Consider the following 12,518-nt stretch of genomic DNA (forward strand, 5'->3'; position numbering starts at 1 on the left):
CTTCCATCTGCTGATTTACTAACTAAATGGCTGCAACAGCTGCGGCTTTAGCATCCTAAAGCCAGGCATCTAGAGCTTAATCCAAGTCTCCCGCATGGGTGCAGAATCCCAAGCAATTGGGCTGTTTCCCACTGCTTTCTTAGGCATGCCAGGAGGGAGCTGGTTCAGAAGTGGAGCAACTGAAACTTGACCCAACGTACATATGGGATTGCCGGCATCACTCTTCCCTCTAGGAAGTGTCACATGTTAGAAATTTTAAGGTATAGCAGTGATAGGAGGGAGTGCAAATGAAAATGTCTTAACCTTTCTGGAGCTTCTAGGAATAACTTAAAAATGTTTAAGAAATGCCCTATGACATATATTTAATTCATAGGATTCTGTTCAGTAGATAAGAATGCACGCAACACACACGAGTGACTATTTGTTTTGGCTTTGCTCCCCAGTTGGAAAAATTTTGAGTGCAGCTGCGCTCTGGGGTGGTGGTTGAATGTACCAGAATTACCAGAGCAGGGCTGTTGTTTGGTCTGAGACGGTATCAGTCAGTCATGCATATTGTCATGAAGGGATTCTGGTGACACAGTGAAGTACATAATGTCCGAAGTAGCCAACTGTCCATCATATTTATGGGTGATGTAAAAGTGTGTGTTTGATTATGCAATTTTTGGAATGGATGTGAGGTAATCCTAATTTGTTAACTTTATAGTTACATGGTATATGGAGTGTAACAGGAAAGAATATGGTAAATAAACAGTATCTGCTAAAAAGTTAAATTTTATGTCATTTATGTGGAAATAGATATGTATTTCTAAAACTGAAAGATTAATTGCCAGACTGTCTGAAGGATTAATTATCCACTTTTTCATTTTCAGCAACATGAAACATTCCTCCCTAATGGAGACCGTGCTGGCTTCTTAATAGGTGATGGCGCTGGTGTGGGCAAAGGAAGGACAATAGCGGGAATCATCTATGAGAACTACCTGCTGAGTAGGAAAAGAGCATTGTGGTAAGCGTTCAAGATGGTATGGAAGCTTTTGTTTATGAGTTACTCAGCATGTGGCATTCGATTTTTATCAGTAAGCTTTTTTTTTTTTTTTTTTAAGACTTATTTATTTGAAAGGCAGAGTTACAGAGAGGCAGAGAGAGAGAGATTCCATCTGCTGGTTCACTTCCCAAATGGCCTCAGTGGCCGGAGCTTGGCTGATCCGGAGCCAGGAGCTTCTTCCAGGTCTCCTACAAGGGTGCAGGGGCCCAAGGACTTGGGCCGTCTTCACTACTTTCCCAGGCTGCTGCAGAGAGCTGGATCAGAAGTGGAACAGCCGGACTCAAACCGGCACCTATATAGGATGCCGGCACTGCGGGTGGTGGCTTTACCAGTTACACCACAGTACTGGCCCCAAGTAAGTTATTTTTTTAAAAGATTTTTGTTTGGGAGCAGGCGTGGCATAGTAGGTTAGCTTCCACCTGCAGTGCTGGCATCCCATGTGAGTGCTAGTTCAAGAATAGGCTGCTCCACTTCGGATCCAGCTCTCTGCTAATGTGTCTGAGAAAGCAGCAGAAGATGGCCCAAGTACTTGGATCTCTGCACTCATGAGGGAGACCAGGATGAAAATTTGAAAGGCAAAGTTACAGAGAGAGGGAGCGACAGATATCTGAACATCTGTTGGTTCACTTTCCAAATAGCTGCAACAGCCCTGCCTGGGCCAGGCCAAATCCAGGAGGCTGGAACTCTCTCATTTGCGTCTCCTACATGGGTACAAGGGCCCAGGCACTTGGGCCATTGTCTGCTGCCTTTCCACGTTCATTAGCAGGGAACTGGATAGGCAGTGGAGCAGCTGGGATTCGAGCTGATGCCCATATTTGATAGAGCCATTGGAAGTGGAGGCTTAACCTGCTGCACCACAGCAGCAGCACACGGGTTGTTGTTATTTTTAAAGTGTCTGTCAGACCTGACATTAATTTATGTATTTCTTTTTTGTTGCAGGTTTAGTGTTTCCAATGATTTAAAGTATGATGCTGAAAGAGATTTGAGGGATATTGGAGCAAAAAACATTTTGGTCCATTCATTGAATAAGGTATGAAAACTTTGTTTATTCATTAAATGAATAGTCATGAGTATTCAATAAATATTTACCTGTAACTACTTTGTAGGTAGGATTCTATGAGTTAACAGAGAGCCTGGTGATTGCTACTCGTAATTATTGTGGCTGGTTTGTGAAGTACCGTTCCAGGTAATGATTTCGTGGTGGCAAACAAATAGACATTGTCCCTTTTGTGGAATTTTTTTCTTTGAATTTTCAATGTTATTTTTGTCCTGTATCTGGAACAACCCGCTGCGCCATACCGCTGACCCATGGAATAACTCTTTAAAAAAGATTGTTTTACTTGAAAGGCATGGCAACAGAAGAGACAGATCTTCCATCTGCTGGTTCCCCAGATGCCTGCAGCAGCCAGGGCGGGGTCGTGCTAGATCCAGCCCAAGGGTCTGGGACTTCATCCGTGACTCTTACGTGCTCGCAGGGACCCAGGTACTTGGGCAGAAATGTGCTTTCCAGGCGCATGAGCAGGAAGCTGCATCAGAGGCAGATAGCTGGGATGCGAAGTAGCGGTATGTCGTCACTCGAGTGGTGGCGGCACCGCTGCGGGGACTCCGCTGCGGTAATTTTATCTGATGACCATCCGAGTACAGTGTAGAGGAGCAGTGTGCCTGTTGTTGAAGGTCAGCAAATCCTGCGTAGCACACAGGGAACTGCTGTGGCTTAGAGACTGGTTGCAGTGAATGTATAGCTAGTAGGCCTGACCTGTACCTGTGAAAACATTTTGAAAAGTGGAAGTAAATGTGTGTCAGTGTCTGAAAAACAGTTACACGTGATTAGAATTTTTAAACTAATTTAGCGAATCTTTATTAACATACTGTACAGCAGTTGGTGGCATTGTGAGGGCAGACTAGGCAATATATGGTTCCTGCAGGTGCCTCCCTCGTAGCCAAGCTTCCTGATCTGAGCTGGTTCATGTCGCCCTGCTCACCTGTGGCTTGTGTGGGTCGGTTTTACTGACGGCTTGGTAATTAAATAACTAGATCTTGGGTAATTATATGTAGTTTATTTAAAATTTTTTAAGATTTATTTATTTATTTGAAAGAGTTACACAGAGAAGGAGAGGCAGAGAGAGAGAGGTCTTCAATCTGCTGGTTCACTCCCCAGTTGGCTGCAATGGCCGGAGTTAAGCCAATTCGAAGCCAGGAGCTTCTTCCACGTCTTCCACAGGGGTGCAGGGGCCCAGACACTTGGGCCATTTTCTACTGCTTTCCCAGGCCATAGCATAGAACTGGATCGGAAGTGGAGCAGCCAGGACACAAACCGACGCCCATATGGGATGTTGGCACTGCAGGCGGCAGCAGCGGCTTTACCCGCTATGCCACAGCGCCAGCCCCTATAAGCAGTTTAAACCTAAAATGTGTAATGGGAATCTGCAGATGTTTTTGATTTCTCAGTAATGTAATTGAAGAAGGTCATCTTTATAATTAATTATATTTTGCATCCCTCCAAACTTTATCACAGTGTCTTGTATTATATTGGTATAATCAATATTATAACCTTTATTCTTACAGAAGAGTGGGTGTTCTACTAATTTATTTTGTGATAGTTTTTGGAGCTTTGGTGAACACTGGATCTTTGTACATTAAAGATGCACGGATCTGTGTATGTGTATAACATAGTTGCCAACAGATTTTTTTTTTTTTTTTGGACAGGCAGAGTGGACAGTGAGAGAGAGAGAGAGAGAAAGGTCTTCCTTTGCCGTTGGTTCACCCTCCAATTGCCGCTGCTGCCGGCACACCACGCTGATCCAAAGCCAGGAGCCAGGTGCTTCTCCTGGTCTCCCATGCGGGTGCAGGGCCCAAGCACTTGGGCCATCCTCCACTGCCTTCCTTGGCCACAGCAGAGAGCTGGCCTGGAAGGGGGGCAACCAGGACAGAATCCGGCGCCCTGACCAGTGTGCTGGCGCCGCAGGTGGAAGATTAGCCTATTGAGCCATGGCGCCGGCCTGTTTTTGTTTTTTCAAGAATTGTTTATTTGAAAGAGTTACAAAGAGAGAGGGAGAGACATAGAGCCAAGAGTTTATTCCAGGTTTCACATGAGGGTGGCAGGGACCCAAACACCTGGGCCATCTTCTGGTGCTTTTCCCAGGCCATTAGCAGGCACTGGATCACAAGTGGAGCAGCTGGAATTTGCATTGGCACCCAAATGGGATGTCGGTGTTGCAGGCTGTGCCTTTACCAGCTATACCACAACGCCATACTCTAGGCAAGAAGTTTCTGGTAAGAAGTAGTTCTGACCTTTCTGAAGCCTGCCATGCCACCACCAGGTTTGTAACTGTCTGGTTCAGATGTTTTAGAAAGGTGTGTAATTAAATTGTTTTTTTTTTATTCCAGTTTAAATATGGGAAAATTTCTTCCAAACATAATGGGAGTGTGAAAAAGGGTGTTATTTTTGCCACATATTCTTCTCTTATTGGTGAAAGCCAATCTGGTGGTAAATATAAAACAAGGTTAAAACAACTTCTACATTGGTGCGGCGATGACTTCGATGGAGTTGTATCCTTTATGACAAATGTTTTTGATGCTAGAGCTGTGCAAGGATGGACTTTTAGAAAGCGAGTTCTGAGATTGAATGAATAAATTGCTCAGATGAGAGCTTTAATGAGTACGTAGCATCCCAGGGGATTATACAGTTGATACTATTTTGTGTGTGTCAGACTGATACCTAAGCTCCTAGTTTAGGAAGATGTTAATTGATATTAAGAATAATACCTATTAATCTTGGGGATCTACATTGCATATTTAACTCCCTGAAAAGATTCAAGGAAATAGAATTGATGCCGTAGTAATTCCCAGACTTGTCACAGCATATCTTACACCGTCTGGCATGAGGCACGCTGATATCTGAAATGCTGGTTAAGTTGGTTACCAGTTATGCGTCTCCCTAATCTGTGGTGAACACAGATTGTGTGGTAGCTGCAGTGGGTCCTTTCATACATGCTGATCAAGAATTAAATATTAAATATTAAGTGTAAGGGATACCCCTGTGACTAGAAGGATGAAATAGAGGTGTTTAGAGGGTCCTTCTAATAAATAAATATTTTCACTCATCTGAAAAGCAGAGACAGTAATAGACACAGACCGAGCTCTTCCGTCTGCTGGCTCATTTCCCAAGTGCCTACCAACAGCTACTTGAGCAATCACCTGCTGCCTTCCAGGATGTGTATTAGCAAGAAGCTGGGATCAGAAATGGAGCCGCAATGTAGCCTAGGCATTCTGATCACGGCACGCAGGCATCCTGCATGGCGTCTTAACCACTGCACCAGACACCGGGCCCTCATTTGTAATCTAAAGAAAATCTGAAGGCTTTAGGGAAATCAATGCTAACTCTTTCTGAAAGATTAGTGACACTAGTAATGTGATGTGTTCCTTAATTCATTTCTTACAGATAGTCTTTGATGAGTGTCATAAAGCAAAAAACTTATGTCCTGTTGGTTCTTCGAAACCAACCAAGACAGGCTTAGCAGTTTTAGAGCTGCAGAACAAATTGCCAAAAGCCAGAGTTGTTTATGCTAGTGCCACTGGTGAGTAGTACTTACTTTAACAGCTTTGAGTTATTCACTGCTTCAGCTATAATATGTTTTATTTGGGGATTTTTCAGGTGCTTCTGAGCCACGTAACATGGCCTATATGAACCGTCTTGGAATCTGGGGTGAGGGGACACCGTTTAGAGAATTCAGTGATTTCATTCAGGCAGTGGAAAGAAGGTAATGCAGTTTATGGTATATACAGGGGGTCTTCATAAAGTACGTGGAAACGTGTATTGTGAAACAAGCTTGTGCATAACTTCCATTTTGACCATGGCCTTGTCTAAATAAGGTCAGAGTTTGTGAACTCAAAAGGCTTCCATAGCCTTGGCAGCTCATGACAAGAGCCTCGGGTGATTGCTGATGTCATGAATAAGATCGTCAGTTGTTAAATCAACAACAGGAGTCACTGTGCACTTACTCCCCATGTAGGATCTCTGTCCTTAATGTGCTGTACTATGCAAATTAACGGTAAAACTAGTATTCAAATAGTACTTTATACTTTGTGTGTCTGTGGGTGCAATCTGTTGAAATCTTTACTTAGTATATACTAAGTGGATCTTCTGTATATAAAGATAATTAAAAATGAATCTTAATGAAGAATGGGATGGGAGAGGGAGTAGGAGATGGAATTGTTTGCGGTTGCTTATGGGGGAGAAAACTGCTATAATCCAAAAGTTGTACTTTTGAAATTTATATTTATTAAATAAAAGTTTTCTAAAAAAAAGCTTACGCATGAGTACCAAATTTTTTGCACCAAAATGAAGTTAACTGCTGATTCCATCTGTCTGAAGTACTGTCCTCAGTGGCAGTGTAAAGCGCGTATTACTGTGAAAACCCCTTCACCGCGTGTTGCAGTCTTTATTGACAGTCGCTGTTTGTGTTTTAATTTTGTTCAGAGGCGTGGGTGCCATGGAGATAGTTGCTATGGACATGAAGCTTAGAGGCATGTACATTGCTCGACAGCTGAGCTTTACTGGAGTGACCTTCAAAATCGAGGAAGTTCTTCTTTCTCAGAGCTATGTTAAAATGTATAACAAAGCAGTCAAGCTGGTGAGAAATCTTTCTTACTATCTGGTGTTTACTTCATGTACCTAATAATCTTTTGTCCACTGTAATGTCTGCCAGCGAATCAAAATTTTTGCTAGTCTGAAACAATATATAAATTATACGTGATAAGCTGTTTAATCCAAACCCTTATTTTTCAAGTTCTTTTTTTGTTAAAGCAATTCATGAAAAGTAGCCATTTGTCTCAGTTGTGTAGTTTTCTTTTTTCTTTATTTATTAGAATGACAGAATTAGAGAGGTAGAGACACAGAGCAAGAGAGAGAGGTCTTCCATTCACTGATTCACTCCCCAAATGGACGGAACTTTCAGAGCTGTGCCTATCTGAAGCCAGGAGCTTCTTCCAGGTCTCCCACATGGGCGCAGGGGCCCAAGGGTTTGGGTTGTTCTCCACTGCTTTCCCAGGCACGTTAGTAGGGCACTGGATCGAAAGTGCAGCATCTGGGACTTGAACTGGCACCCATATGGAATGCTGGTGCTGCATGCTGGGGCTTTAACCTCTTGCTCCACAGTGCCCGCCCCAGTTGCATAGTTATTAAATGACAATATAATTGTGCTCAAATTATCTAAAATTACTATCTAAGGAAATAAAAATTTTCAGACAACTCTGAGGATCCTAAAAAAACCCTACTGTTAAGAGATTACAGAATTAACTGAAGATGATTATTTTCTTTTTAAAGTTTTGTATATATATTTGAAAGGCAGAGTTACAGAGAGGTCGTTGTCTTATCTGCTGATTAACTCCCCAGATTGCCACAACACCTGGGGCTTGGCCAGGCTGAATCTAGGAGAATACCTTCTAGGTTTCCCCTATGGGTGGCACGGGCCCAAGTACTTTGGTCTGCTCCTGCTGCTCTCCCAGGCCTATTAGCAGGGAATTGGATTGGAAGCAGAACAGCTAAACAACCTGGATTCCAACCAGTGCTCTCGTATAGGGCACTCTGATAAAGGATGCCGGCTTGCAAGCAGCGGCTTGACACTCGATGCCACAGTGCCAGCAGAGTGACAGAGAAAGAGGGAGAGACACAGATCTTAGCATGTGTTGGTTCATTTCTTAAATGGTTGTAATGACCATGGGTAGGAGCCTGTTTAACTCCATCTGGGTTGCCCTCTTGGGTGGCAACAGCCCAAGTATTTGGGCCATCATTTGCTGCTTTCTCAGGCACATTAGTGGGGAGCTGGACTGGGAGCAGAGCAGGGACTCAAGTTTGAATCAGTCTTCAGTATGGGTTGCCTGCATCACAGGTGGCAGCTCTAACTGCTTCAAGGCCACTGTTCCCTTTAGTCATTTTAAATAGTCTTGCGCTTAACATTATTTTGATGGAATGTGTCATTTTGCAATAACTGTGCTCAAAGATGAAATATCTACAATGTTGATTTTATATTTTCAGTGGGTTATTGCCAGAGAACGATTTCAGCAAGCTGCAGATCTTATTGATGCTGAGCAACGGATGAAGAAGTCCATGTGGGGTCAGTTCTGGTCTGCTCACCAGAGGTTTTTCAAATACTTGTGTATAGCATCCAAAGTGAAAAGGGTTGTGCAACTAGCTCGGGAAGAAATCAAGAATGGAAAAGTAAGTTGGAGACCGTATTTAGAGAGTCATTCTTTTTAATTGTTTAGTCTTTGTAGATGGTGAGGTTTTCTCCTCGTAAGTGTGGTCTTCCTAAAGGCTAGTTGTGGCTGCTAAGAGCATAATGAAACTCAGTTGGCCGTCCACAGCCATCAGCCCTCGTAATGTGGATGTGTATTGCTTTATCTTTTTTTTTAATGAATATGTGTCTGTTTAGAAGACAGATGACTGTGCTCTCCTTAGGACTCATTCCTGGTTGTTGCTGTAATCCCGTTTACTGTTGGAACTGCCTGTCTCAGATACGTAGAGAATTAAAACACACATGATGGGGTTGTTCTTCGAAGTCTTAGTTTTTACTAGAGAGGTAAAATGTCTTGATAAGACGCAGATGTATTTTATTTGTAACCTATGTGTTCTTTTTTCTCCAGTGTGTGGTCATTGGTCTGCAGTCCACAGGAGAAGCTAGAACCTTAGAAGCTTTGGAAGAGGGCGGAGGAGAATTGAATGATTTTGTTTCAACTGCCAAGTAATGTTTTTGGTTTTCTTGAGTTTTTACTTAGATTACTTTCATGTTGACATAAACTGGAGATAAAATTTTTTGTACGATTTAATTATTTGAAAGGCAGAGGTAGAGAGAAAGAGAGATCTTCCATCTGTTGGTTATTTCCCCAAATGGCTGCAATGGCTGGTGCTGGGCCTATCCAAAGCCAGGAACTTCTTCTGGTTCTCCCACATAAGTGATGGGGCCCAAGACTTGGGCTGTCTTCTGCTTTCTTGGGCCATAGCAGGGAGCTGGGTCAGCATCCATATGGGATGCCTAAGTTGCAGGTTGTGGCTTTACTCCCTACAACGCTACAGCGTTGGCCCCTGGAGATAAAATTTTTGATTCACCTATACCACCTTTAATGGTCTTCCTGGTTGGAGTTTTTGTAGTTATCTGCTTTTCTGTAACAGTTGTGTTTATTGGAAAACAACAATACTGAATTGTTGAGCATTTTGCCAGTGTTGCACACATTGTGTGAGCCTGCAGGGTTTGATTTTGTTTGCCTTGTGCTGTTGTAGATTTGTGATGCCTTGCTTTAGTTTCAGCTTCACTTCTGTGTATTTGAACTTGAAATTATTATCCAGAGGAGCAGTAACCATGACTTGCACCAGTGTAAGTCCACTGTAGAAATTCCAAACAGGCATATGGCCTTCCAGAAGAGGCTTTTCTAGGCATCTTGTGACAGCTTGCCTAATCTGCCATTTCAACTCTCATGATAATATTAACAAAATAGCCTTTGCTACTACATTATTTCTTGCTTTAGGGGATGCATTCACATACTTGAAATTTGCTTTTTTTTTTAAGGATGTATTTATTTGAAAGTCAGTTACACAGAGAGAGAAGTAGAGGTAAAGAGAGAGAGAGAGGTTGGGGCCAGTGCTGTGGCGCAGTGGGTTTAAGCCCTGGCCTGGGATGCTAGTTCTGGTCCCGGCTGCTCCACTCCCGATATAGCTCTCTGCTATGGCCTCGGAAGGCTGAGGATGGCCTGGGTGCTTGGGTCCCTGCACCCATGTAGGGGACCCAGGGAATGCTCCTGCCTCCTGGCTTTGGATCGATGCAGCTCTGGCCATTGTGGCAATCTGGGGAGTGAATCAGCGGATGGAGGACCTCTGTCTCTACCTCTCTCTGTAACTCTGTCTTTCAAACAAATAAAAAATAAATCTTAAAAAAAAAAAGAGAGAGAGGTCTTCTGTCTGCTGGTTCACTTCCCAGTTGGCCACAACAGCCAGAGCTGCGCCAGTCCGAAGCCAGGAGCCAGAGCTTCTTCCAGGTCTCCCACATGAATGGGAGCACTTGGGCCATCTTCCACTGCTTTCCCAGGCCATAGCAGAGAGCTGGATCGGTAGTGGAGCAGCTGGGACTTGAACTGGTGCCCATATAGGATGCTGATACTGCAGGCAGCGGCTTTACTTGCTACTCCAAGCGCTGGCCCCAGAGGCCTTTTTTTTTTTTTTTTTTTTTTAATTAAAAAAAAAAAATTTTCTTTTTGACAGGCAGAGTGGACAGTGAGATAGAGAGAGAAAGGTCTTCCTTTTGCCATTGGTTCACCCTCCAATGGCCGCCGCGGCCAGCACACTGCAGCTGGCTCATCGCGCTGATCCGAAGGCAGGAGCCAGGTGTTTCTCCTGGTCTCCCATGCAGGTGCAGGGCCCAAGGACTTGGGCCATCCTCCACTGCACTCCCGGGCCATAGCAGAGAGCTGGCCTGGAAGAGGAGCAACCGGGACAGAATCCGGCGCCCCGACCGGGACTAGAACCAGGGGTGCTGGTGCTGCAGGCGGAGGATTAGCCTATTGAGCCGCGGTGCCAGCCAAAACTGCTTTTAAAAGCAAAACTTTGTGTATTTTTCTGTACTTAAGTGCCTGGAAACACCCTGTCCAGTATAGTAGGCACTTGTTACTTGTGGCTATTTTACATTTGAAATGAGTTCAATTTGAAATGTACTTTGAGGCCAGCACCGCGGCTCAATAGGCTAATCCTCCGTCTGCAGCGCCAGCACCCCTGGTTCTAGTCCCAGTCGGGGTGCCGGATTCTATCCCGGTTGCCCCTCTTCCAGGCCAGCTCTCTGCTGTGGCCCGGGAGTGCAGTGGAGGATGGCCCAAGTGCTTGGGCCCTGCACCCGCATGGGAGACCAGGAGAAGCACCTGGCTCCTGGCTTCGGATCAGCGTGGTGCAGCGGCCATTGGAGGGTGAACCAACGGCAAAGGAAGACCTTTCTCTCTCTCTCTCTCTCACTGTCCACTCTACCTGTCCAAAAAAAAAAAAAAAAAAAAAAAGAAAGGAAAGAAATGTACTTTGACTGGAAAGTACCAAGTTTCATAGTCTCCTTAAGAAAAAACACTTCAGGTGGTTAGTGTTGTGTAGCAGGTTAAAGCAACACCAACATCGCATATGAGCACTGGTTCAAGTCCCAGCTGCTCTCTTCAGATCCAGCTCTCTGCTGATTTTCCTGGAGAGGCTGCAAAAGATGGCCCAGGTACTTCGGCCCTGCCCACCTGTGTTGGAAATGCAAATGAAGTTCCAGCCTGCTGTCTTTGGCCTGTCCCAGCCCAGCCCTGCCTGTTGCAGCCATGGGAGTGAAGCTGCAGATGGAGGATCCCTTCCCTCCCTCCCTTTGTAACTGCCTTTCAAATAAATAAGTAAATCTTTTTTAAAAACTTACTTTGTTTATTAGAATGGCAGAGCAACAGAGATCTTCCATCCAGTGGTTTACTTCCCAGATGTCTACAACAGTCAAGTTTGGGCCAGGCTGAAACCAGGAGCCAGGAGCTCCAGCCCAGTCTCCCACCGGCGGCAGGGTTGTCCCAAGCTCTTGAGTCATCATCTACGGCCCTCTCACGCTCTAGCAGGGAGCTGGATCAGAAGTGGAGTAGCCAGGACTGGAACCAGCACATCAGTGTGGGATGCCTGCTGGGCCACAGTGCTGGTCCTCTTCCCCCCTCACCCCTTTTAGTTTTTACGTAATTACTAGAATATATAAAATTGGGTTTGTGGCTAAGCTTTATATTGCAGTAGGATGATCTTGTTCTAGAACATTAAAATTGATTTTGGAACTACATTATGTTTTCTAATATTCAACATTGTATACTTTCTTTTTTAAAGATTTATTTTATTTGCAAGGCAGAGTTACAGAGAGGGGGAGACAGAAATCATCCATCCGCTGGTTCACTCACTCCCCAAATGGTCACAACAGCCAGAGCTGGGCCGATTCATAGCCAGGAGCTTCTTCCAGATCTCCTTCGTGGGTGCAGGCCCCCCAGGATTTGGGCCATCCTCTACAACTTTCCCAGGTGCATTATCAGGGAATAGGATCAGAAGTGGAGTAGCCAGGGACTCAAATTGGTGCCCAAATGGGATGCAGGCACTGCAGGTGGTGGCTTTACCCACTATCCCACAGTGTCAGCCCCTGTATATTTTCATTTATCAAATATATTCAGGGAATTGAAGGAGGGAAGATTTGTATATATGAGAAACATGAATCAGGTTTTTATTATATTAATAAAAATTTTATAAATTATGTATTAAGACTTTATATGTGGGGCCGGCCAGCGCTGTGGCATAGTAGGTAATGCTGCCACTGGCAGTGTTGGCATCCCATATGGGTGCTGGTTCAAGTCCCAGCTGCTCCACTTCTGATCCAGCTTTCTGCTATGGCTTGGAAAACCAGTAGAAGATGGCCCAAGTCTTTGGGCCCCTGCCCCCATGTGGGAGACCCAG

The 12,518-nt window shown here is 44.5% G+C and overlaps 1 protein-coding gene across 6 annotated transcripts in view; it reads left to right on the forward strand.

Annotated features, from left to right (window-relative positions):
• Positions 1-12,518, forward strand: part of SBNO1 (strawberry notch homolog 1) — a 76,411-nt gene that overhangs the window by 35,965 nt on the left and 27,928 nt on the right. For all 6 annotated transcript variants that reach the window (XM_062182604.1, XM_062182605.1, XM_062182602.1 and 3 more), the window contains 8 exons: positions 870-1,003; positions 1,982-2,072; positions 4,430-4,591; positions 5,484-5,619; positions 5,697-5,802; positions 6,522-6,675; positions 8,079-8,261; positions 8,687-8,784. In XM_062182604.1, the coding sequence (XP_062038588.1) occupies positions 870-1,003; positions 1,982-2,072; positions 4,430-4,591; positions 5,484-5,619; positions 5,697-5,802; positions 6,522-6,675; positions 8,079-8,261; positions 8,687-8,784 (1,064 nt within the window). The remainder of the gene's footprint in view (positions 1-869; positions 1,004-1,981; positions 2,073-4,429; positions 4,592-5,483; positions 5,620-5,696; positions 5,803-6,521; positions 6,676-8,078; positions 8,262-8,686; positions 8,785-12,518) is intronic.

The sequence above is a fragment of the Lepus europaeus genome, chromosome 23 (genome assembly GCF_033115175.1).
Source record: "Lepus europaeus isolate LE1 chromosome 23, mLepTim1.pri, whole genome shotgun sequence".
Lineage (NCBI taxonomy): Eukaryota > Metazoa > Chordata > Mammalia > Lagomorpha > Leporidae > Lepus > Lepus europaeus.